The following is a 26,899-nucleotide window of genomic DNA, read 5'->3' on the forward strand; positions in this document are numbered from 1 at the left end:
GTGCCCCATCTCTAAGATTTAGGCAAGAGGTTCAGGTGAGTCAGGCGAATATCCTGAGTAATGTCTTTGCCAGTGCTATGTTGGCTGGCCTTAGAATGTCTTTCCAGGCATGCTGTCTTTTTGAAGATGGTACTCTGTTGTTTGCCACATTTATCTGGTGATTGGAAGTGTTGTACTCCCCATGTTGAATTATTTTATATGCATTTGGATATGTTGTAGATACTTGTGGTATTATAACTTTGCACAGCTCAAAGCAGGGTCACTAAGATTATTGGTCCTATTTGTTTCATATCTGTATTTAGGAACCCTGATGGATGCCAATACAAATCCTTGGGACAGCACTGAGATAGGACAAAGAGCAATTTAATCTTCAGTAATGTAAGATTTATCCAAAAAACTCCTCCATCTTTCAGAATTCTTGGGTATGCATAAAAATGTCCTTGGGCCCTTGTGAGATTCAGCCTAAAAAGGTGTGGGAGGAATTTGTGGCAAAAGAAGAAAGAGCAAACTTGCATTTATGTGGCGCCTTTCAGAATTTCATGACAGAATTTGCAGAAAATGAAAAACTTTGAACTGAATTCACTGTTGTAATGTAGGGAAACATGATGGCTAATTTTCACTTAACAAACAACAATGAAATAAATAACCAGATCACCTTTTTTAGGTTTTAAGGGATAAATATTGGCCAGGACTGAAGTGCAGGAGAGTACTTCCTAAATTAGTACTTTGGACTTGTTTGCATTCACTTGAGAGGACAGACAGGGCCTCCGTTTAATGCTTTATCAAAAATACTGCAGCCTCAGTACCACATCGAAGTGCCAGCCTAGGCTATGGGCTCAAGTCTCTGCAGTGGTACTTGAACAAGTTCTGAAATAATAGTGCGAGCAGGATTTGAGCCAGGATTGACACCTAAAGAAGATAATGCTACAGAGGGAGGGAGAGTGGTACCCCACACCAACCCGGACCAGGGTGTTGCTGTCACAGTCGGGATGTCTTTTTTTCTAAAGCCCCTTGTATGACTGTAAAGCAGTTGATGAATGACTCCGATATGTGGCATTGTAGTTTGCGGCACTGTACTTTGAACATCTATAGAACATCGTGGTGGTTGGCATATTGCAGGTTGCCGAGTGCCAGTCCTTCCTATGCGTTAATAGCAAATTTTTGTTGTATATTTCGTACACAACTCTTAAAACTTTAGTAGCAGCTGATGAAAAGAGTTACTCGGAGAAAGAAAGGAAAGACTTGAATGCACCAAGCTCACACAAACAGCAATGTAGTGATGAACAGATAATCTGTTTTTAATGTTGATTGAAGGAGAACTATTTGTCAGGATACTGGAGGTAACTCCCTTGCTCTTCAAAATAGTGCCATGGGAGTTTTTACATTTACGCGGAAGAGCTGATGGCACCTTGGTTTAACATCTCATATGAAAGATGAAGCCTGAGTATGAGAACATGTCCTTCTATATCTGGAGCTTTCCTCTCTGCAATCCAAACTGCTGCTTCAGAAGTTGTGCAGCTCCAGCTAGTGGAACCAGTGTAGAGTGGGTTTTGATTGTGTGCTGTTGTAAGGAGGTGGCAAAGCATTTACATTTTGTTGCAAGTTCTGCTACTCCCCATTTTAATTGAGAAAGTCCTGGTACTTGTTTCTACAGTTATCCCACCTCGAGAGGATGGGGAATAGGTAGAGTATTTGAGGTCTCTGGGGTTGAGGTATCTCCAAGGTACCGTACCTTGTGATGAACATTCAAAACTAAGTTTGTTTTCTGCAGCAGATACTGTAGTCCAATAGCTGAACAAAACAGGGCTTCAGCCCTCCATGGTGCTGTTGATGGTTGGCCAGGCTCACTAATGGAACCTGGAAGTTATAACTACTGTGCAGACATTGTGATTCTTCTCATTTGGCTCCAGGTTTCCCTGCTAGCTAGTGCACTAATAAGTGGTTCTGCTTACAGCTCACAATGAATGTATGCATTGAATACTAATTGTATTATAATTGTATTGAAGCACCTAAGAGTGCAACATGATGTATGTTGATAACTCCAATACCATTGTCTGTAATGACCATATTGAAACGATTGTAATATTCATTGATTGTATTGAAGCACCTCGTGATCCATTTGTAAAAGTTGAATCTGATTGCACTTTTTGTGATGGCGATTTAGAAATGTTTTGTAATGTTCTTCCAGATATTTTATGAATAAAGTATATATATTTTTTTAAAAACGGTTCTGCTTGGAGAAGCAGCAGGAAGCTCATCAGTACTTTGTGCTGCTAGACTGCTATAACCAGCTTAACAACAATGTTATTTCTACACACACTTTGGTGCCCTAGCCTCTCCCCCATGTCTCTTTTGATATGCACCAAATCTCATTAAGATATGACCTTACAGGTAGAGTGTGTGAACTTCATATTGGGCAAACATGGTTTGCCTGCATGGTGTTCTCAGTGGCTTGAGTTAAAGAATTTTAAACATGGCGTTACAACCCCTGTAGAGACCAATAGCTTTTTTAAAAAAAAGTTGAATTTCCTAGTAACTAACGCAAAGGAATCGCACGACAGGGTTTAAAGTGTTAAGACTTTTACTGTAACATGCAAACTAAAATCACCATTGACAAACATTGCTTAGGCAACTAATACATTAAACTACAGAAAAGCTATCCTAATAACTTTTTAATAACTGAAAACCCCACTCCATGTTTATACTTCATAGCACATTCTCAGCAGATATGTAGCTTTGCATTTAAAGTCCCAAATGTCTCCCGATGATTCAACAGACTTTCTTCTCCCTGCCCCACCCAGCGTGAATCTTCCAGTACCCTTTTAAACAAAGTCCCCTTCACTCTTCTGAGCATGCTTGAATGGACTTCCAGCAGCAAGACACCCACTGCTGACTCCTTGTTCTCCAACTCTCCACAGCAGACTTCATTCCTTGAAACAGGGGTTCAGTCCTTACCAGCACTCCACTTGGTGATTAACCCAAAAGCATCCCTTTTGCTTGCCATAGCAGCACCTACTTTTGGCCTGACTGTCCCTGAGAGTCTGTATGTAGCAAGGCCAATTGCTTTCTCCCTGTGTTACCAGGTGTTAAATCTCACCCCTGACTTTCAATAGGGCTTGACCTGGGCCCCCTGTCCCCATGACAACCCGACCACGGGGGCCTGTCGCCGGTCAGCGTACAGTACAACTTCACACCATCACCCATCCCAGGGCGTTCTGTTTCAGCTTCATTTAAAAACAATAGACTTTATAACACGGTTATGTTTTAAACTAACGGTCATAACAATGACAATTAGTTTCGAAGCACATTCCTGTCATTGTTGTCGTCAGTTAATGTTTTTGAATCAGTCAATTCCATTACAAATTACTCATAAGTTTCTCAGCTGTTCAGATTGAGCGTGAAGCAGGCTCGCAATGCTGACTTCCGTAGTCATCAGAATGTCTTGTAATTTACTGTGGAATTATAAAATGCTAGATTACTCCTTTTGAGATGCTTTTTATTTCTTTTTTCTCAGTTGTCACCTTTCTTTTGAAGGCAGTGACTTGCACTTGGGTACATGTGCATGGTTCCTGGTTGCCTCCTGTACAATGACCTATGTTCGTGTCAGTCTAGATATTGAGTGATAGTAGGCTATTCGCCCATAGGAGCCTGACCCATTCTTAATCTGTAATCTGTGCATGCATGTTTCCATGAAGGGTGACAACACAAGTCAAAGAAGAGTATCCTTGGTGGTTTTAATTTTTTTTCTTCTATAGCTCAGAGGTGCTTGTTCATTGAGGAAACTTTTATTGTCTTTGCAACAGATCTGCTGTTCATGTGTACATGATTGGTAACATGTGACATGTAGGTGTGATCTATTCTAATCACAGATCTGATTTCCTTCTGATTGCTCCATTGAATTGGGCATGCCCAAATTGGGTATCCTTTCAATGTTGCTACTAACCACAAAGCTGGACGCGAGGCTGCTTTTCTGTGTTCCTTGGCACATACAAGTATTCCAGTGATGTGGTTAATTTTTGATGTATCTGTAAATCTTTCATCCAGCTTTGGGTGAATTATGTAGTATTGGTCATGAGTGTCACATCACTTAGAGTAGATATTCAATTTATATATATGCCATGAAGTACAGGAGGAACAATGCAACTTTAAATAGTGCTTCTCAAAAGTATATGCTTTCCAAATAGTGAAAGATTTATAGGAGGCTTTTTTTGGTTGGGGGGTGCAGGTGGGGATGCGGAGGTGGTAGAAGAATAGAGATTTTGAATGGATGTGCAGATAACAAGCCATAAAAAGGAAGTGGCAGGGGTGCAAATATTATTTTTCAAAGGCTCCTTTTGTGGTTTTCTTGACTATGACTTTTTGATTTTTGGGGGGGCAGAATTTTAGTTTTCAAGGGCTCCATGTAGGTGAAGCCTCCAGTAAAGGATATGAAAGAAACGAGAGACTTGGTGATGGGTAGGCAGGCAAGCATCCAAAAACAAATAGGGAGTGTTCTTCACTCATCATCCCCACTCTTTCCCTCTCTTCACCACCCCACCTCTCCTCAGCTTCTGCCCACCCCGCCCCACACACACACACACACACACACACACACACACTCACCCCCGCCACCCCTTCAGCCTCCTCCGGTGGCTGTTACGAAAACAAAGTCAAGGTCTGGAAGGTTGGGATCTTCTGGACCAACTGGACTCCCACCATTTTCTACATTGTCAAAATTATTTTTGCGAATAAAGAAAATACAAGCACAAAGACAGCCAAAAAAAGCTTGTATGCAGACAGACATTTCTTATAGCACAAACATTTTACAGAAAAACCCATTAGGAACCAAACAAAACCCACAATATTTTTTCACCCTCTCTACTTTAAACTTTACTCCCAAAGTAATTTATTGCACAAATATAAAAGAGGAAGAAAGTCATGGGAAAGGTAGTAACTTTTTTTCTTTTTTGTTTGCTTATTATTGGCCCAGCATTAGTTTGTAAACTTCAAAGCCAGGCATAAGAGGAGGGTTTCAGAAGAAAATTGAAGATTTTTTTTAAGAAGAGTTGGGAAACCATATCTGTAAATAAAAGCTGTAACTGAAAAGAAGCACTGTTGCCCACAACTTGTACTCTGTCCCTCTCTCTCTCTGCTTGTCTGTCTCCTTCTCTCTCTCTCTCTCTCTCTGCCTGCCTCTCTCTCTCTCTCTCTCTCTCTCTCTCCCTCTCTCTCTCTCTCTCTCTCTCTCTGCCTGCCTCTCTCTCTCTCTCTCTCTGCCTGCCTGCGCCTCTCTCTGCCTGCCTCTCTCTCTCTCTCTGCCTGCCTCTCTCTCTCTCTCTGCCTGCCTCTCTCTCTCTCTCTGCCTGCGTCTCTCTCTCTCTCTCTCTCTGCCTGCGTCTCTCTCTCTCTCTCTCTCTGCCTGCGTCTCTCTCTCTCTCTCTGCCTGCGTCTCTCTCTCTCTCTCTCTCTCTCTCTCTGCCTGCGTCTCTCTCTCTCTCTCTCTCTCTCTCTGCCTGCGTCTCTCTCTCTCTCTCTCTCTCTGCCTGCGTCTCTCTCTCTCTCTCTCTCTCTCTCTGCCTGCGTCTCTCTCTCTCTCTCTCTCTCTCTGCCTGCGTCTCTCTCTCTCTCTCTCTCTCTCTGCCTGCGTCTCTCTCTCTCTCTCTGCCTGCGTCTCTCTCTCTCTCTCTGCCTGCGTCTCTCTCTCTCTCTCTGCCTGCCTCTCTCTCTCTCTCTGCCTGCCTCTCTCTCTCTCTCTCTGCCTGCCTCTCTCTCTCTTTCTCTCTCTGACTGCCTCTCTCTCTCTCTCTCTCTCTGACTGCTCTCTCTCTCTCTCTCTCTCTCTCTCTCTCTCTCTCTCTCTGCCTGCCTCTCTTTCTCTCTCTCTCTCTCCCTCTCTGCCTGCCTCTCTCTCTCTCTCTCTCTCTCTCTCTCTCTGCCTGTCTCTCTCTCTCTCTCTCTCTGCCTGCCTCTCTCTCTCTCTCTCTCTGCCTGCCTCTCTCTCTCTCTCTCTCTGCCTGCCTCTCTCTCTCTCTCTCTCTGCCTGCCTCTCTCTCTCTCTCTCTCTGCCTGCCTCTCTCTCTCTGCCTGCCTCTCTCTCTCTCTCTCTCTCTCTCTCTCTCCCTCTCTGCCTGCCTCTCTCTCTCCCTCTCTGCCTGCCTCTCTCTCTCCCTCTCTGCCTGCCTCTCTCTCTCTGACTGCCTCTCTCTCTCTGACTGCCTCTCTCTCTCTGACTGCCTCTCTCTCTCTCTGACTGCCTCTCTCTCTCTCTGACTGCCTCTCTCTCTCTCTCTGACTGCCTCTCTCTCTCTCTCTGACTGCCTCTCTCTCTCTCTCTGACTGCCTCTCTCTCTCTCTCTGACTGCCTCTCTCTCTCTCTCTCTCTCTCTCTCTCTGACTGCCTCCCTCTCTCTCTCTGACTGACTGCCTCTCCCTCTCTCTCTCTCTCTCTCTGACTGACTGCCTTTCCCTCTCTCTCTCTCTCTGACTGACTGCCTTTCTCTCTCTCTCTCTCTCTCTCTCTCTCTCTGACTGACTGCCTCTCTCTCTCTCTCTCTCTCTCTCTCTCTGACTGACTGCCCCTCTCTCTCTCTCTCTCTCTCTCTGACTGACTGACTGCCTCTCTCTCTCTCTCTGACTGACTGCCTCTCTCACTCTCCCTCTCTGACTGACTGCCTCTCTCACTCTCTCTCTCTGACTGACTGCCTCTCTCTCTCTCTCTGACTGACTGCCCCCTCTCTCTCTCTCTCTCTCTCTCTCTCTCTCTCTCTCTCTCTCTCTCTGACTGACTGCCTCTCTCTGACTGCCTCTTCTCTGACTGCCTCTCTCCCTCTCTCTCTGACTGCCCCTCTCCCTCTCTCTGCCTGCCTAAAACCCTCTCTCTGTTCTATGTGCTAATCCAACGCTAACATGGCCTCCATGGTTGTGCCGGGATCCCTATTCTTTTCTTTTTCTTGTTTATTGAAATAGGAGAGTTTCTGTAACTGGGAGAAGGGTGGGAGAGGACTGCTCATTTAAAAATAATTAGAAAGAAGCCTTATCTCAGTGCATTCCCCCCAGCAGTTGCCAAATACAGCCCCCTCCTCCTTCCCCCTCAATATAAAAAAAACTCTGAACTCTATAAGGATTTTTAAAAAATCACTCCAAAGGGAGGAAAAAAATATCAACGATCCATTGACTCCCAAGTTCTGTGGTTCTGATCTGACAATAATTGTTTCCATCGCCCTTGCTCTCAACTCATGGACAAGTTTTTTTTTGCTTTTTATTAGCCTGTCTCCCATGCATCTGCTCCAGCTCCTACAATTGCAGGTTCCCTCCCACCCTTGCTACTCCTCATAGGACTGAATTTTTTAAGCCTGTCGCCAATTTTGCAGTATTTGTTGTCACAGGATGCTACTTTTGTATGTTTGATCCTGAGTTTGTGTGTATACACTGCAACTTATTCATAAGCAATGTTGGGAATTATTTCAGATATCCCATTTTTTGTAATGAGAACCATCAACTCCCTCACTCACTTCAAAAGGATCCTCAGCAGACTGTGGTTACTAGCTGGTAGAAATGTGCAACCCAACTCACCACCTTCTCAAGGGTGATTAGGGATGGGCAATAAATGCTGGCCTAGCCAGCGACACCCATATCCCATAAATGAATAAAGAGGAGTTAAATATTGAAAAAAGCTTTGATGTCAAACCATATCTTCTATTTTTTTCCTGCCATTTCTTTATGGGTTTTATCATGTGTTTGTCAGACTCATCAGAAGAAAGTACTTAAATACACAAAATGTATATTCATGTTTGTTTTTAGTCGGACAATCATGATGGTAGTTTTGCTAATTGAGTGGTGCCTGTTCACCTAACCAACCTGATCACAAACCTACAACACAAAAGCAAATTACCGCAGGTGCTGGGAACCTGAAATAAAAACAGAAAAGGCTGGAAATATTCAGCACTCCTGGCAGTGTCTGTGGAGAGCGAAGCAGTTAATGTTTCAGAATGATGACCCTTCAGTTCTGATGATCAACCTGAAATGCTAACTCTGTTTCTCTCTCCGCTGATGTGATCACAAATCTAATTTAGTAAAGAAGAAAATAAGACTCTTGAGTTTTTACTTTTTTAAAAATAAGTTTCCAACCAATTGCTTGTTTCAATGAGATTCAGAATTTTCCATTACTTTCTCTTGTCCTGTCGGAGATGATGTCTGACAGTGACTTGAATTGCTGCGTGTGAAAATGTGTAGCACTGGCTGGTGTATTGGGGAGCTCAACCCCCCAACAGTGTTTGAGAGTTCAGGAAACTGACTGGATTATAGAACTTTAATTTCCAGTGAAGACTGCAGTCAATATCTGTTATCTTGTGTTTAATGTTCTAATGTTGGATTACACTTTAGTAATTTATAGCTTTAAATTCCTTTACATGGACTAATTAGGGTGTTTAAGTTACACAGCTGTTTGGAAAGACTAGAAAATAGGAATATGAGTTTCAGTTGTGCACAACCTGCTCCTCATGTATCTTTAAGGGAGATTGTCCATGCTGTATCTGTGTGCATTGAGTCATACTGTTGTATCTAATAAGCTTAATGACAAACGTCTGGTTGTCTTGTTTAGACTGGCCTGGAACTGTCCAGATTGTTTTGAATGAATATTTGACAGCAGCAGTATAGAGCTAGAAGTTTTGGAAATGGAAAACTATTTTCTCTTCCTCCAGTGCCCTTTGTTTCCAGTGACATTACAATTGCATTTAATCCCTACAATTGTTGTGGCAGGATTCAATTTTGGTTTGCAATAATTATAGTTCTTGTGTACTTAAATGTAGAAATCCTCAAGCAGCTGTAAGTAGTCATTTGCCAAAATTCCTTCACATATTAAGTTTTGGTGTGTGATCTTGTACACAAGGTGTCAAAGGTTGTGCCAGCATAATAGGCTGGATTTTGCTGTCACAGGTGAGGCAACGGCGATTGCTGTTGACCTCCAGAGAAAGCTGTGCACAAACATCTAGTAATCTCGGTGGCATGGACTTCCCCATTCCCTTTATCAGTTTGAGTTTGGCACCAATTCAAGGGGACTGTCTGGTGTCCAGGAGCAGTAATATCATCAAACAGGGTAAGCAGCCAGTCACATTGAAGCATTCTCACGTAACAAGTAAATTAAACCCACTGAATCTCTTCTCATTTTAATTTTACCATTTTACAGGTAAAATGTAAGTGAAATGGATGTACATTCACATGGGTTTAAAGTAGAAACCAAAATATCATAAACTTAAAAGAAATTTTAAAATGTGGTATTTCTTATAATGGAGAAATTTGACATTCACATATAAAATCACACTTTAGGCCTGGTGAGGCCTTTTAGCAGTAATTGTGAACTTAGTATTAAAAACCCAGCTACACCTTATTTATCAAGGTGTAACATCTTCAAGGGTTTTTTTTTTACAGCAATACCAAGTGCATAAGAGTGGAGGTTCGTTCGGTTCAATGATTCCTAATTGATTGCGGTCTGAGGGCCCTCAAAAACACATCCTCTAGAGAAGCGTAGAAATGCCGACAGCAACTTCTGAATTCTTGCTTTTAACTGTACTTATGTGGACTCCAGCTGCCAAAGGTGTACACAATGGCATAAGGAGAAAGGGCAATTTATAGTTTTCATGTATGCTAAAGATGTTCTGAGTTGGTGATGTAACCGTGGGTTTAAAAACCCCAAAGAAGTAACTAGAAGACAAGCTTTGCAGTATTCCAGTGGTGAAGTTGCGCACACCACTCCACTTAATCCCCCAGCCAGTACCATCTGGAGTACTGCCCCTTGTGATGAAATAGAAAATTAATTTTCATCTGAGTTAAAGATTAGGTGGTTGTAAATTTGTGACATGCTCGTAGGGAAAAATTGTACCACATTACCAAAGTTATTGGCCCCATCAATTATCGGGATAATTTTGCCAAGCCATTTGTTTTTTTTTTACAGTGGTCTGCAGTTAACATACGCTTGAGACCTAGTGTACACCAAGCAGAAGGGAACTAGTAGTAGACCTATTAAAAGAGCTTGATTCTTAAAGCGTCATGTTTTCAAAGCAGTGAGCGTTTATGTTTCGAATTTCACATCCCCATCTACTCCCAATAACCTTTGATTCCTTGCCTAGCAAGAATCTATCTATCTATGCCTTAAAAATATTCAATGACCCTGCCTCCACTGCCTTCTAAGGCAGATAGTTCCAAACTCTCAACCCTCAGGAAAAAATTTCTCCTCATCTCTGTCCTAAAAGGGCGACTCCTAATTTTAAAACAGTGCCCCCCTAGTTCTGGACTCGCCCACAAGAAGAAACATCCTTTCCACATCCACCTTGTCAGTACTGTTCAGGATCTTGTATACTTCAATCAAACCACCCCCCCGACTATTGTAAATTCCAGTGGAAATAAGCCCAGTCTGTCCAACCTTTCCTCAAGTCAACCCGCACACTCCAGGTATCAATCTAGTAAACCTCCTCTGAACCGCCGCCAATGCATTTACATCCTTCCTTAAATGAGACCAAAACTGCACACACTATTCGAGATGCGGTCTCACCAATGCCCTGTAAAACTGAAGCGTAACATCCTTTTATGTTCAATTCCTCTCGTAATAAAGGATAGCATTTCATTAGCCGCCTTAATTACTTGTTTGCCTGCATACTAACTTTTTGTGACTCGTACTAGAACACTAGATCCCTCTACACCTCGGAATTATGCAGCTGTTCTCCATTTAAGTAATACTCTACTTTTTTATTCTTTCTGCCAAAGTGAACAACTTCACGTTTTCCCCACATTAAAATCCATTTGCCAGACCTTTGCCTACTCATTCAACCTGTCTATATGCGTCTGCAAACCCCTTATATTCGATAATTTTGTTTTAGGGTGGAGTCTGTGGTCAAATTTACTTTCTGAAATTAATATCATAATGCCTTAAATTAAGTGAGAATAGATCAATGTATTTGGAAGAGTAAGAAATTGCGAAGAAACAGTTAATATTTAGGAAAGTGAGTAATGTATTGAAAGGATTGAGTTTATTATTGGGGTTCAGTTGGTTTCCCTTTAATTACTTGGCTGGGCCAGAGTAAATCGCTTGTTACCTGGAGGAGGCTGATATTGCTGTACACAAAATATAGTTTGAATGTTGAGTAATACCTTGTGGTAACTGTTATCTCCAGGAACTTGTTTCAGATTGCTTTTAGTGGCCGGAGAAGAATTTCTGAACTCACTAAGTAGTTCTCAAAAACAATTTTTTCAAGTGATTTTAGATGTATTATCAGTATATATTTAATGTCTCTTTTTCTGTGTCACGTCCCCCTCCCATTCCACACTATACCTGCCTTTGCTAGCATCTGACTCTTCCTTGGAATTTGGTTATGCAGGTAATGTGGAAATTCTTCATGCAAGGGGTCTGGATAGCCAGCGTCAGCACTCTGACTCAGAGGAGCATCGTTGCCAGTTCTGACCTTGCAGTTGTGATTTTTGTCCTCGATCTGTGTTCACGTGTTCATTTTCTAATGGGAGTCACTGGATAGCATTTAGGAGTGGGGTTCTGCCCTTTGATTCTTCACCTTCTGCAATCTGGTTATTTTGAATAATAGATGATGTATAAATATAGGACGATATTGCTCTAAGTTATTAGTTGCTTGCATTATGAGAGGGCTGCAACAAAACTTTCCACCAAGAAGTGAAAAATTAGTTAACCTAATTGTCTTCCACTGATTGCTGTTTGAAATGTCCTTGTCAAGAATATTGGGTGCAAAGCATTTATAGGCAAATAATAATCGTTGTCCAGCCTCTTGCATGAAAAATTAGTGTTCAGTTCAGCAAAGAGAAGGCTGCCAGTGGAGTTATACCATAGCACAACTTGCTGCTTTTAGGCAATTCAGTGAGTTTGCGCATAGGAAGAATAGTGGAGCAAGAGAAGTAAATAAGGAAAATAGAGCTCTCTGTGCAAAGATGTTGAAGAAAAGGGGGAAACTAGTTGAATCTGTAGTAGCAGCTTTATTTACTATTGATGTCATAGACAAAAACATTTGCATTTTCCATGAACGTTGCTTTCTTTAATTGAACATAAGCTCAGCAATATTAAAACCTGTGGTGGGAGCAACTTCTGTGGTGTATCTACAGTACCACCCCCAATCCCTCATTTTGTTTTATCCTATCCAATAATCTAAATGTGTCATTTGGAGAAGAAATATTTCAAGATGGAAGGAATGCAGAAGAATGAGAGGGAAGATAGTTTCCTAGCTTGGAATTGCTAGCCCATTATTCCTCTCAAAATCTGTAAATTTGTGAACCTTGTTGTTTTATGTAATTGGCATCTTTCCTTCCTCACCCACTCTCACTTCAATAGTGTTGGTATTCCAGGCCCTTTTCCATGAATTTGAATTTTGAAGTATTTGTGTCTGGCAATCACAGTATGAAGGACTTGTGAAGAAGCTATGACCTTCCAAAATGGAATTGACCCAGTTGCTTAGCAGTTAAAACTAGATATACAAATAGTGGTTTTTGGTATCTTGTTAAATGCGGAATCCCTTTATAAATACAGCCCAGTAAACATTGGAATTAACTTCTCTTGACCGAAGCATCCTATGAACAAGTAGAGTAGCTTAAAAGGACATCTAGAATGCTGGAGACATGACTACAAATTAAGCTCTAAATACGTTTTTGGAAATATATGTAGTTCACAAAGGGCACTGTGTTTGAGAAATCCTTTGGGACAGTGCATCATGATGACATGTATTTCTTGGGTTGCAACAAAGTAATTGCAGTGCAATTAATGTGTGATTTCCACTGTCTTTTTCCCACCTGACTGACAAAGAGTAAGAGTGATTTAGCTCATAGAATAGACAGCTTTCTAGCACGGTGAATGCAGGCTCAATTGGAATATTGACCTAAAAAATAGCGACTACATTCCTGATTCACTTGGGAGGGTGGGTTAGTTCTGAGCATGTGCCTGAACGTTGGGGTAAGAGAGATTGGCTTTTGTCCGTCCTATGTACCAATCTGACTAGGGCACTACAATTTGAATCTCAGTCTTGGTGACAATTATGTTGTAGCTTTGCTGTCTGTCTGACTTGGCCTTTGACAGGAAACCTCAAGCTGTTTATCATGTAATGATGGATCATACACCTGTGTAGATTCTGTCAGCAATACAATGAAGAAAGCACACAAATAGCAATTTATTTTTCTACTAGTAACTTCCATAGACTCCATAAAATTGTGTATTTTTTTAAAATATGTTTTTCATATCTTCAAAGTTTTTTATTGTATAGCCCTTACTACTGACTACAACCAGGTTTCAATAAATGGTCTGGCACTGTCTACTGCACTTTTGCCTGGAGTACATCCATTAGACCCAGTCCGGTAAAGTCCTAGGTTCAATCCCTCTTCCATTGTTTTGTGGAATTTGAATATTTGTCACATTGCATCAATTTGTGATGTACGACCCTCCTTTAGTTGAAGGATTTATAATTTCTCCATCCTATTTGCAGACTCGAAGTCTGTGGCTGCAGCGATTGATTGAGTGAGCCAAATGCTAATTCTTTGGGTGTCACAATGAAATAAAAGTATGGAATGAAAGATAATGGCACTGCTGTTGAATTTACAGTGACTAAGGAGAGTGCTGTTCTTTAATCAAACTTCCTCCACCATGGATGCACTTCTCTTTATTCCTCTTACAGCTGCCTACTGTTGGCCAATTACCAACTCCCACATATGCAGCTGTCGAGTGATACCAGAGTTGCCATAAATTGCAAATGGTTTGAATAACCCATGGCAAATGCACTCATCAAAAATACAATAACTTCTCTAATGTCTGGTTTCTAAGGCTAATTTTAGTTTTCAATCATTTTATTTGCATAGTAAAAATTGAACTTCATGGTAAATATTTTCCAGTTACTGAGAGCAGCCATTGGTTGCTGTATCAGTGACGTTTTTACATTAGGTGACAATGTCACAAGGCGGTATGCTACAAATTGAAATAATAAACTAGAAATATGTCAATCCTAAATGACTTATATATAATTTTAAAAGTAGCTGATGGTTTGTTTATTTTCTTTAAAAAAAATTAAAAATCCTAATTTAATTGAGTCAAATGAAAACTCTAAGCTTGAAACTTGAATTGAAACACAGTGTTGAAAGTGCACAGAGGTCAATCAGCACCTGAACAATAAAGCTGGGTTGATGTTTTGGGTGTAATCTTTCAAAAGCATTGAAGCTATTTAATTTAAAGCTTTGCCCTAGGTGATTTTTAATCATTTTTTAAAATTTTCTTTCAGAATTCTATTCGACATAACCTTTCCTTGCACAGTAAATTCATCCGAGTCCACAATGAAGCTACAGGGAAGAGTTCTTGGTGGATACTTAATCCTGAAGGTGGGAAAAGTGGGAAGTCGCCCAGGAGAAGAGCAGCATCTATGGACAATAATAGTAAACTTGTGAAGAGTAAAGGAAGAGCAGCTCGGAAAAAGGCTGCCCTCCAAGCAACCCAAGAGGGGAGTGGTGACAGTCCTGGTTCACAAGTTTCCAAATGGCCTGGAAGTCCCTCTTCTCGCAACAATGAGGATTCTGAGGCCTGGACTAGTTTTAGGCCAAGAACAAGCTCAAATGCTAGTACGTTAAGTACAGGGCGCCTGTCCCCCATAATGCCAGAACAGGAAGATCTGGAAGATGAGCTCCATTCTGCACTGGCCTACCCTGGCACTGCAAGCAAGTTGCCATCAACCCTAACTGAAAACATAATTGAAGAACTTGAACTCATTGACAGCTTGAACCTCATGTCCCCATCACCTACATTGTTGCCAACCCAGCAGTCATTATCCACTGGCTTGGTACAACAAAACTTGTTCAGGCAACAAAACTCAGCCTCTGGATCGCAGGCATCTACCTATGGGAACTCTTTCTTTGATCCATCTGACCTGACTTCTGTGCAGAGCCACTTTAGTGTACCTGCAACACTTGAAGCGCTCCTGACTTCGGATTCGCCAACTCATACTGATGTGATGATGAGCCAAATTGACCCTGTCATGCCACAGACAGGTGGCCGGCTAAACAGTGAAAATCTGATGTTGTTTAATGTTGAATCGCTCAACAGCCCATCTGGAGAGTCAAAAGTTAGCCAGACTAGCCAACGAGGAAAACCTGCAGGTCCATCAGCCGCATCTGTTAATGCTAATGCTTTATCTCACACACTGAGTATGATGGGACCTCCGCCCGATGCAAACCTAATGCCTACTTTGAAGGCCCAGCTCCAGACACCTGTAAGCCAGGCTCTGCAACTTGGTCTGCCGTCCACTCGTAACTCAAACAGCAGCAGCAATTCTTCAATAGGGATGAATATGAATTCTGAAAATTTTCCACGAGACCTGGATTTGGATATGTTCATGGAAAGTCTTGACTGTGACGTGGATTACATAATTGACCATGATCTCATGGATGATGAAGGGCTTGATTTCAACTTGGAGCCTATTGCCACTAACCCGTCCTATCCTAACACCTCACAGTCATCCTCTCGTAGCTGGGTGCCAAGTTAACTTCAAATGCATTACCTGAAGGTAACTAAAATACCTCTTGAGCCTTATATTTCAAAATTGTACCAGACTAATATTATAAACTAAACAATTTGGCCATAAATCACGGTATTCGTAAAGCTGACTTGCCTTCAAGTGTAGTTTATTTCCCCTTGCACTTAACCACCTTGCCTACTGCATGTGAGCCAGCAGAAGCAACTGAGAGACCGAGATTAAAACAATATTGCCCTTGCACAAGCAGTCAGGAATATGATTGGGCACGGAAGCAGCTATAAGCAGTAAAAATCATTTTTAGATGGCAAACAGGAAATTCATGGATAGAACTCTCAAGGCAATTTTCTTGCCTAGAATTCCAAACTGTTCTTTGCCTCTGATTGAGGTTTGAGTTGGATCTGACCATTTGAAAGTACAAATTAACAATTGATAATCAACGCAGCCGACTAATTTTGGCCAAATTGTCAAGCACGTTTGAAACACTAAGTGAGGTTACGGATAAATTAATTTGTGCCCGTCAATTCCACTCTTTACAAACAATGTGCAAACTTCCACCATATGGATTTCCATCCTTTTGCTTTGTGGTGCATGTTTCAATGCTGTCTCCTCACTTGCGTTGCCATTAGCAGACTGAACATTTTGATTTCTTTTTGATCTGTTGGTAATCCCTTGTGGAAATTTCTGAACTGGACTTAATAGAAGAGAGGGATATGATGCAGACCCTGGAAAACACGGCTCTTCCTCTGTTTGCTTACAATTTATAAGATGTGGTACATTTTGATACCGTTCTGAATGCCAGTTACAATTTTCAGCAGTTCTTTTTCAATAATAATTATACTGTGTGAAAATTGCTGCATTTTTAATTCTGACCTTTTTTTAAAAAGGCTACATTCAGACAAAGGAAAATGAATTGATGCTTTACTGTCATTTAAGTGCCGATTGCCTCTGTGTAATGTTTAAATGTAGACATAATGAACTGAATATAATGTAGATATGGCTTAATTGCAGGGAAGAACAGCCTTCTAACTAAGGGTTTGATGAATAGTTTTGATTTGCAAAGCCATTTGAACAAGGCAGTTACCTATATTTGGACCAAAGTGCTTCCTTTTAACTTGATATTCGTTGTCTGTGATGACATTTTCATATTGTCAATATGGTTTTTTAAGTACCAATTTAAAAAAAAAACTTTATTTACAAAGAAATATTCTAGTTCTGCTTTGATGTTTCATGTATTAATATTGCAAAACTCATTTTCAGTTAAAGAAAACAATACTGCAGATGCTGGACATCTGAAATAAAAACAAAATGCTGTAAATACTCAGCAGGTTTGGCAGCATCTGTGGAAAGAGAAGCAGTTAATGTTTTATGCACTGAGAAAAGTTAGAAATTTTAATAGGTTTTGAGTCAGTGAGAGGGGTGAAGGTGGGAAGAACAATTAGAGGGAATGTCTGTGATATGGTGGAGGTCAGGACTGATTAAATGCCAAAATATTTCATGCCGTAAAGCTAAAGAGAGTGGCATTAGGACGAGTAAAAAAACAAAAGATGTGACTAAAGAGGGTGTGAATGGCAGGATCCTGAATGAATCCTGATTAGGCACTTTACAGCCTTCTGAACTCAACATTGGGTTCAACAATATTATATCATAACCTCTGCCCCCATTTTGTTTCATGTTTTCTGTTTGTTTTGTTTCTTCCCCTTATTTTTAATTCCTTTGGTTTTGGACAGTTGTTATTTGCGCCTCCCTCCCCCCAAGTTCATCTTATCCACGAGACCTACCTCCTGTTCCCTCAACCCCATTCTCAATAAACTCTTTATGACTCCACTTTCATTTTGAGCCCTCACTTTGTCTGATATAAATTGTTTCCTCCTGCGCATCATCAGTCTCCTTTTAGTTTAAAAAAAACACCCACAAGTCTTCTGCCCTTGCTAACTACTGTCCCAACTTCTCCCCCCCAAGATTTTGGGATGCTCCATTACCTTCTAAATCAGTGCCCATCTCCCCTACAGCTAACTCCCTCCAGTTGGCTGTCTGCACCTCTCAGTGGACCAAAGTAACTCTTAACTATAAATTTTGAAACAATATTTCTGTGACTGTGATCATGATGCACTACCCCACCTGTAACCATTGACTGTCAACCAAATTGCTATCCTCCATTGTCACTCCTCTGTTACCCAACTCCATGGGAACGACCTACTTGGCTCCATTTTTGTCTACCCAGTCATAGCCAGAACTTTTCTTGCATATGCTGCTCTTCCACTGCCACCTCAGAAGTTTCCCAAAGATTCATCCTTAGGTCACCACACTTCATTTGCATCTGCATGTATACTGATGAGATCCAGCTCAACTTCTCTGAAATTCTCCATCATCTGTTTGTCAGATTGCTTATTTGGCAGCTAGTCTTCGATGATTAAATTACAGCAACAAATTATTCCAGTTAGACATTGAGAAGACCAAAGCCTCAGCAAATTTTCTGTACCCTGGCCAATGACTTCATTTCCCTCCCTGGCCACTATCTTGGACAGTTGACAGCCTTGGCATCCTGTTCAATCCTGAGCTGAGCTTCTAATCCTTTATCCCCTCTATCTCAAAGACCACAACACCGATACACCTCTGCCCATTTGCTACTGAAATCTTCACCATTACTGCTGTCCCATTCAGATTCAATTATTCCAATGATCTTCTGGCTGGCCTCCCATCCTCCACTCTAAGTAAACTTCACTTTATTAAATATCCTGCTGCCTGTATTTTATCCCACACCGAGTCCCAGTTGTCCATCATCTCTGCCCTTGCTGACTTACATTGACTTCTAGTCCCCAATGCTTCAAACTTTTAAAAAAAAAAGCTTTGTTTTAAATTCCTCCATGGTCTTCCCCCACCCCACCCCCTATCTTCATAACTTATAGATTTATACTCCATCAGTTTTGTAACTATTGTATCTCCTGAACTCTGTTCTTCTGACTCCAGCCCCTTGCTTTACCGAGCATTGGGACCTAGGTATGGCACAGTTAGCACTGTCTGGGATTCCCTGCCTAAATCCTTGTGTCTCCACCTTCCTTTCATTAAGTCCCCCTTTTAAAATCCGCTTCTTTTACCTGGTTATTGCTCACTCTTCTTAATCTCTCATTTGGGCGAGTGTTTATTCTTGCTCTCTCCCCTATGAATCATAGAATAGTATAAGAGTAGGAGGAGGGCCAACGAGCACCAGCTCTTCTGAAGAATCAGTGCAGTTCCATTCCCAAGCTTTTTGAGTATTTCCTACATCTAAAGGAGCAAGTTGTCATTGTTGCTGTTTGGGGAAAGTGAAAGGCTGCAGGAGTAGTATTTCAACTAAGTGGAATTTGATATGCCTATTAAATGACCAAGAATGCTTATTTGAGTCTTGGATTAAGGGTCTTGGCTAACTCCAGTTAGCGGAAATGCAAAGGTGAGTATTCTAGCAGAGGTTGTCTTTGGCAGAGGTTGCATGTTGATGGCTAAAATGAGCGAGGGGTATAGGAGAAGTCAGATTGTCCTTTTTAATTACAGGAATTAAATCTTCATTTGTTTCAATAAAGTTAGTATTATAATTTCCCAATTTTAAAAAAATTGACCCATTTTTAAGGATTTTAATAAAATAAATTGTGTATATGGGATCATGATTATTTCAGAGAAGGTTACAGATTGTAATCTAAAAATAGTTCAGTTGGCTTTTGTGAACCAATACGCAAGACTCTGGTGTAATTATTTATGACCCCTTCTCATCCTTTGCTACAACAACAGCTTGCATTTATATAACACCTTTTTAATGTAGTAAAATGTCCCAAAGTGCTTCACAGGATCGTATTAAGCAAAATTTGACAGTAAGTTTCATAAGATTGGGAACCAAAAGTTTTATCAAAGAGGTAGGTTTTAAGGAGTATCTTGGAGGAGGAGAGAGGCAGGAGAGGTTAAGGGAGGGAATTCCATATCTTGGGGCCTATGTAGCGGAAGACATTGACATCAGTGGAGGAACAAAATAAATTGGGGGTATACAAGAGGCCAGAGTTGGAGAAACTGATTTCTCAGAAGATCATGGTGCTGGTGGTGGTTACAGAGATGGTGGAGGTTACAGATGGAGGTGGGGCTGGGGGGTGGTTCATTGCTATGGAGGAAATGATAAAGTTACAGCCTTGTAATCACTTTTGACCTTAACATTAAGCTTTCGAGGTCATTGTTAAGATTGCAACAATTATTGCGGAAGCTTGAGAATTAATTGCTGATTCCTGGAAATTGATCTTTCCAGTGCCTACATATTCTTCCTGTCCATAGGAGGTTATTAGTGATTTTCATTGTATGCTGGATGCATCATCCAACTGGGAATTATTGTGTCTGGCTCAGATGCAGTAGAAGTTTCTACAGCAGCTATGCTGTGTGCGTTCATTGCTTTAAAGGATCGATAGGGAACCTGTTCCCAGTCTTTTGACTATACCATTTTGTTACATAATCCAGAAGACAGTTATGTGAATGTGGTTATTAATGGATTCCTTTCTATCATTCTCATTTTCCTTCCTTCCTTATGTGAGCAAATGACTCGCTTTTACTGGATTGCTTCCCCACAGCAGTATGGCTCAGTTTAATAACTAATTTTGTGACAAGCTACATGTACGAGCCTGCACCACATTGTTGCTCTCAGTGACATTTTAAATAGAAAAAGATTCATAAAAATACATGTATAACTTAATAACATAATCTTTGATTCCCATGCACTGACTTTTTTTTCTTCTGTAGCAGGTTTGCTGTTCGTCAGCTGAGTCCATCACCTTCCTTCCAAATTGATGTTTTATTTTGAAGTGATCCAGGAGTTGAGCATCTGTTCCGGTTTCGCATTGTTCAGCTGTGTACGATGAGTTTATCCAAGAAGGCATTTTCTCTGGCATGCATTCCAATTTCCAGAGTGCATGGAACAGATTCTAAATAACCTTTGGTGAGATGTTTGGAATGTCATTGTGCCAATGCTGCCCATTTGAAAATGACTAATTTTATTACATTACAAATAACTTCTCAGAAGGAATTGAACATACTGATGGGGATGTTTATTATTTTTGTCATGTTTCCCCCCTGCCCTGTGATTTCTCTTGGTGCAGCAATCTGGAATTATGAAAATAAGACTTCACATATATAGGATCATAACAGTAAATAGATATGATATTCTCAACTATTTTTTAAGTACAGAACATGTAACAAAAAAAAAACACAGTAATATGTAGCAAAGTTTTCCTTTGGGACTTGCATTAAAACACTACAAGGAAAGAAGTCATTCAACCCGGATTTTCAAGAGAATACTCAAACCATGTCAAATTGAGACACGATTATGAGAATAAAAGAATAATTGAGCTCAAGCTGTTGTGTTGGACAGATCGCAAATGAAGTGAAACACCACATCGAAGCAGTGAGCCTGTGGACTGAGGATTACCCCGTTCTTCTTCCCCATCACTTTCGGTTGTATTCGGCATACATTTGTGTCCAGCTGAGATTGAGAAAAAACAAAACTGTTAGTAAATAAGAATGAAAGAGAAGGGCGGGGTGGGGGGGGGGGCGGGGATGGAATGTGCAATGTATTTCAGTAATACTGAGATAGCTTAGGTTCCGAGTTCCAGAAGGAACATATCTAGACTTTCCCACATTGCCATGACATCAGTCTAATCCAGAACATATAGTTATACCCCAGCCTATAAAATAGTATCATATTTTAAAACCAACAACAAAAATATGAGATACAAAGCTATTTTGAGATTTAATTTTAATCTGCTTTATATGGGCCGCCTTTGACTTTAACAAGCGTAGTGTTTCTCTTTATTTCTCCCTTCCCACTCCATTTTAACAGATTGAATTTAAAGTTAGTCTTTTTCAGTGAATTTGGAAATTCTGTTGAATAGCTTGTTGTTTCATTCTTTGTTTGGGAGGAGTGGGGAGGATGCTTTGTCACTTGGCTTGACAATGTAATACTGTCTAATTTGGGAGAAATGGTGGGGAAAGCTCACAGATTTGAAAATCTTTCCTTCATGTAGGAAGCAATTTGTAAATGTTACATAAATGTAACAAAACCCCTTCCAGTCTGTAATTTGGTTTCCCCTTAAATCATGGCTTATACTTGAGCACATAATGCGGTCTGACACTCCAATGTAGTATTGATTGGCTGCTACATCTCCCTATATTACAATAGTGAATGCACTTCAAAATGACTTCATTTGGCTGTAAAGCACTTTGAAATGCCCTGAGGTTGTGGAAGGTGCAATTCTACAGTTCACTAATTGGAGAAAAGTTCATAAGTCACACTAATGCCAGCAGTTGCGAAGGAATAAGTAAACATGTTCGATTGAGGCAATTGTTATAAGATGAATAAATTGTTTTGTTCATGAAGCAGTTACCTAAACTTTAAACAACAGTTTAACATCAACATCATGCTATCTGGGAGAAGGTTGCATAGGACAAAATAGATACCCAGGAGTGATTATAGGTCATTGTCTTAAGATGACTTCATAAATTGCAAGGATGAAATTCGAGCAGTTTATAGCTGCTCATTATATACTGAAATGAGACCACTGCCTTGAAGGCACTCCTGGGGGTCTATGATATTTCTTTAATAACATACACGCTGAAGTTTATGGGATTGACTTTATTCTGTTTTGGGTTGCATTTCTGAGTGGATGTTCTTGGTGCAGTTGCACAAGGCTAATGCACTCCTCATCATTGCGTGATGATGTTCACACTGAAGGATTAAGAATTGTGACCTAATCACTGCATGTTGTATCAAGAAATAATCTTTATTGATGACTGGTAATTTTATGTACTGTGGCCATATATATATATATTGATATGGCACATGCCTGTGTTCAGATGACCTCAACTGCTCTCATCCTCCTGAATCCTGGATTGTATTCATTACTTCTTTGAAACACACTCCTTTTTAACGTCCTTTTGTTACATGCAAAATCAAAATACAGTATATATCAAAAGTGAAATTATGAAACTGATTTGAGCAATGATGAAATTACAGCGTGATTTGAACCAAAAAGATATGATTCATTTAACTGTTTGATACTGGCAGATACCATTTATTATAGGTATTAGATGTCATGAGTGTAAATGCCACAATGGATATTAGGGACTGGATGATACAGTGTTTTGACAATATTGTTTTTTTTTTGACTCTCTGGTTTGACCTCGCATCAACTAGACTATTGGAATGAAAGTCTATCATTTGCCTCTAAGGCTTTGAATTACTTTGGGCAGTGTTGATCAGTTCATATTCAGCATGAACTTGCAGCACAAAACACCCCTCTAATTTAGTACTAAATTGTGAAGCTCACTCAGATCATAAATGTCTGTTGTGTAAAATGGAGAGGAATATCATTCTTGGTGAGTAGGGGTGTTATGGAGATGAGGCACTTTTACTTAGGTTTTACTCTGCACCCAACTCAGAAAAGCTTGGTGTTGGCATTGGATATTCAAAATGAAAATTGTTCTTTTTGTCAGCACTATTATTTTTGATGAGCAATTATTAAAAGAATATTGGAAAGAAATTCTAGGACTCCCCTTCTGCATCTTTCTTTCCCACCCCACCCACTTTTCAACTTCCAGAAATGTTTTGAGGCCGAGTTACACTCTTTAAAAAAAATAAAACAAATGCTTTCTCTACCAAACTACCAAAGAAGAAAATAATCTTTGAAGTAATTGGGTATCCTGCCTTATTGTGGAGGAAGCCCTGTGGCAAGCTAGTACCAGCCTTAGAAATGATCCATACTCTCCATTGGAAATTGCCAGCACCTGAGGTAAACAGGAGCTTCCCAATCTCCTGATTTTACTAAATGTTTGTTTAATAGCCATTGTGGCACACCAGCCTCAGTTGACAAATTTTCTTTCCTGGAATGGCTGTCATGCTTTTGTGCTGCAGGCTGCTGCCAGACGTGATGAGGTTGTGATAGTTTGCTTTGCCCAGAGAACAGGCACAGGAGTATTCAGTGGATGCTATCGCAATTGATTCCCAATTCTGCTTGCCTCAATCACTGGAGTGTATTGTCTGGAACCATTTTTTTTTGTGTGTGTGTGTGTGTGTGTGTCTATATGAAACTATTCTATTGGGGATTAGAGACAGTTAATACGTGCCACAAAAAACACTAAAATTAGTTGCTGGGAACAAATGTTTTTAAAGCCTCTGTTCTTTTACTCAATGAAAATCTGCCTTTACCTCTCAGGGTGATTCTGAATATATGCTAGTGTCAAAATGCACAAGGCAAGTGTGTTTTGTTTTTACTATTTGGATTGATCATATATGACTTGCAGAAGAGGCATTATGCCAGATTCATTTGTTTACGCAGATTACGTTAATTTTCAGATTGCATTTTTTTAAAAATCACATAAAATGACAGTACTACATTTTTTTCCATTCTTGGTTTAAGTTAACTTCAGATTTTGCTTGTAAATAAAGTTGTACTGCATCCAATAATTAGTAGTTTTGTAGATTCAGTGTGTATTTTTCGAGTATCTTTTTACGTTTTGAATCTTAAATGAAACATTGGATGTTTCCCATGGATCTCTGTGACTTTGTTTTTTGTTAATTATGCAGGATAACAAAATCAGGCTTAGCCTCTCCTTCATCTCTTCCCTTTCCCCTGGGGTGTCCACCCATTTGTATATGTATAGAGTTCTGAAAGGGTACAGATTTTCAGTCATTTGTAGAAAGAAAGTGCATTTGGTACTCTTTTCAATGCTGCAGAATGTGGGTTCATGCCCACAATTTCGTTGTGCTGCAAGTTTTCAGCCTTTGATCTGGGGGTCGTATCGATCAGAAGCTGAGGGGTTCTCCCCTTTTTGAGCAGCTGAACGAACATTGGAAGTTGATAGACATCTAGGTTGCTTTTGCACTTCTCTTGGCATTAAACCATTTGACAGATGCATGGAAGCAAGTTGTAATTTTTCCTTCGGCTGCAGATGGTACATTTGAGGGTTAGGGCAGAAAGAGGAGAAGCTAAGAAAGGATCAAAATTGCATTTTACATAGGGGAGGGAAACTACATGCAGCATGTAGGTAGTTCTACCGTTGGTGCTATCCTGAAGCCCCTAGAGCCTCTTTTTTGCTAATTTTAAAAGAGCCATTAAACAGTTGCTGCATAATCCTACATCTTATAGAGACACACTTTTAAGTATAGCTAATAAAATACAGTTAATTCTGGTGTGTATTAGTGTCCTCTTGTCCCCATATTTTATGTTGTAAACAAAATGTTAGTGGGACTCTTGCATAGAAAGTTGCCCCTATGGTGAGTATAGTAAAGAGAGTCCTCCAAAGACAGTGCATGCAGTTAACCATAATTTCATCTTTTGGTGAGATGTGGATTGCAAAGATGCTTTGCTGTCCTGCCCTCTCAGCAATCTGATGAGAGAGGACAAAAATAAAGAAATTGAAAGCTGCACAGTTTTCAGTTTGTTACAGTATGCATTTTTATAATCTGTTAAAGCGTTTGATTTTCCAAGATAAAGTGTATCTTTGCAATAACATTTTCCTTTACTTGTTAAATTGTTGAATAACCAGCAAGTTCCATGAGGTCTGCCTTTTACCAGTATATTGATTGATGGTGTTTGCAGAGTTCTACATAAAATGCCTAAGTGCATTATTATCTCTGTAACTTTTTTTTAAATTATGCATTTTTAAGAGTATTCTATACCTATAAAACTTTCATGCAAATGTTCCATGTGGTACTATTTTGGTACACGGGGTTTGTAACATTAAAGTATATTTTATGCAAGTGTGATATGTTATATACCATGTGATGTCATCTGTAAAAAAAATATTTCTCATTTCATAAAGAAGGCCACTTCACAAACTTAATGTGGTTTTGTTTTTAAATGTATTACCGTGCAGTGATCACCAACTTTAGCTGTTCTGGGGCTTATTGGTAAGACTTGACATTGGGTCCTCGCTCTTTTTCCCCCTCTTTCTGATTTCCCCCTCACCACCGTAACTCCTTTTTTGCTCCCTAAATATAATTTCAAGAATCAAATAAAAGCTATAAATCTTTTGAGTGGACCTTCTTTTGATATTTTTCCCATCTCCCCCTTCCCTTCTCTGATTTTTCTTTGCTGTTGTGCCGAACACTAACTATTGTCGACTTAAAGAGGCAACCTTCTGGCAATTCGTTCAAATATCCATTCCTCATGTACTTAAACTTGAGTCCATGCAGATGCACAAACTTCAACCCTGGCTTTTTTCCCCTTTTTTCCTCTCCTCACCACCTATCCTACCAGGATATAGATGTTAACCACAGCTAACTTCATCTGTAAGTACTACGCAAGGCATTTCCATAATGGCTAATTTGTTTCTGGAACATAAACAGTATGCATTCACCCATGAAGTACTGACCACTTAAGCAAGGGAACCAAGGGGTTGGTCAGTGCTCAAGGAGCCATACGTAGCAAGCGCAAAGAGGAAGGAGGAAAACGCGTGTATCAGCAGGGCTTTGATTTCAAGGATCTTGAGCACATTGTACAATAGACTGGTAGGATGAAGTTTCATGGCCATAACTTAGGACAGTAAATATTTATGATTTTGCCATGGACAGGAGCTACACAGCAATCAGGCACTTAGCCACAGCTAAAGAGGAGGTCACCCCATACACCATAGTAGCATAAATGGTCATTTTCAAAGATAATGAATGAAACAAAAACTGCATATTGATAAATTTATGTAATGCAGTTGTATCCACCATTTGCCTTTTTACTCAAACTGCTGGTAAATGCTGACCCCCTGGTAGCACATTGGTTATTGAGCCTTCCTGGCTGCAAAACAGTATTAAAGTGCGGTTTAAAAATAAAATGTCTTACAGCAGACCTACTTTTTGGCCACTCGGGAGTTGCAGCATGTGCTGACATTTTAAGCCTGAAGCAAGACTCGACAACTGGTACTACACTGCTTACATTATTTCTGTCTGTTATTTTGGCAACGTTGGTAGAATATTCATTGTGACTATTTTGACTTGAAGATGGATGATAGCAATTGTTTGTTATCATGCATGCAAATATATTTTAACTAGCTAGCAGGATATTCACCTGAGCACTATAATGACAATTAGCTGGGGTTTTGGAAGACTCCACTGATTTGAAACCTCCTCATACCCTTAAACCATGAACACAAAGTTATAAGCCACAGATTAGGATATAACCTATCATTAAGCCCCTGTTATCTGCTTTGTGCCATGTAGTCTCCATGCCCATAAGTTTATTTCTTGCCTTATTGTTACCCCACTGTGACCATGCCCAAACATACATCATCCTCCAGTCAAAAGTATAGACAAGAGACCTTGTCATCTCAGTCCCATTCCAAATTCCTATCGCGGAATTGTCCAGATAATGACATAGATCAGAATCTTGTGCCAGCAATCAATTGAGGCA

General features: G+C 40.3%; 1 protein-coding gene across 2 annotated transcripts in view; it reads left to right on the plus strand.

Annotated features, from left to right (window-relative positions):
- The window catches only part of LOC144683943 (forkhead box protein O1-like), a 42,636-nt gene extending 17,105 nt beyond the window's left edge, over nt 1–25,531 (plus strand). The window contains exons 2-3 of one of the 2 annotated variants that reach the window (XM_078547553.1): nt 14,250–15,524; nt 20,244–25,531. In XM_078547553.1, coding sequence (XP_078403679.1) covers nt 14,250–15,503 — 1,254 coding nt within the window. In that variant the 3' untranslated portion in view covers nt 15,504–15,524; nt 20,244–25,531. The remainder of the gene's footprint in view (nt 1–14,249; nt 15,525–20,243) is intronic. The other variant, XM_078547554.1, reaches the window with a different exon arrangement.
- The last annotated feature ends 1,368 nt before the right edge of the window (nt 25,532–26,899 follow it).

The sequence above is a fragment of the Cetorhinus maximus genome, chromosome 8 (genome assembly GCF_964194155.1).
Source record: "Cetorhinus maximus chromosome 8, sCetMax3.hap1.1, whole genome shotgun sequence".
Classification (NCBI taxonomy): domain Eukaryota; kingdom Metazoa; phylum Chordata; class Chondrichthyes; order Lamniformes; family Cetorhinidae; genus Cetorhinus; species Cetorhinus maximus.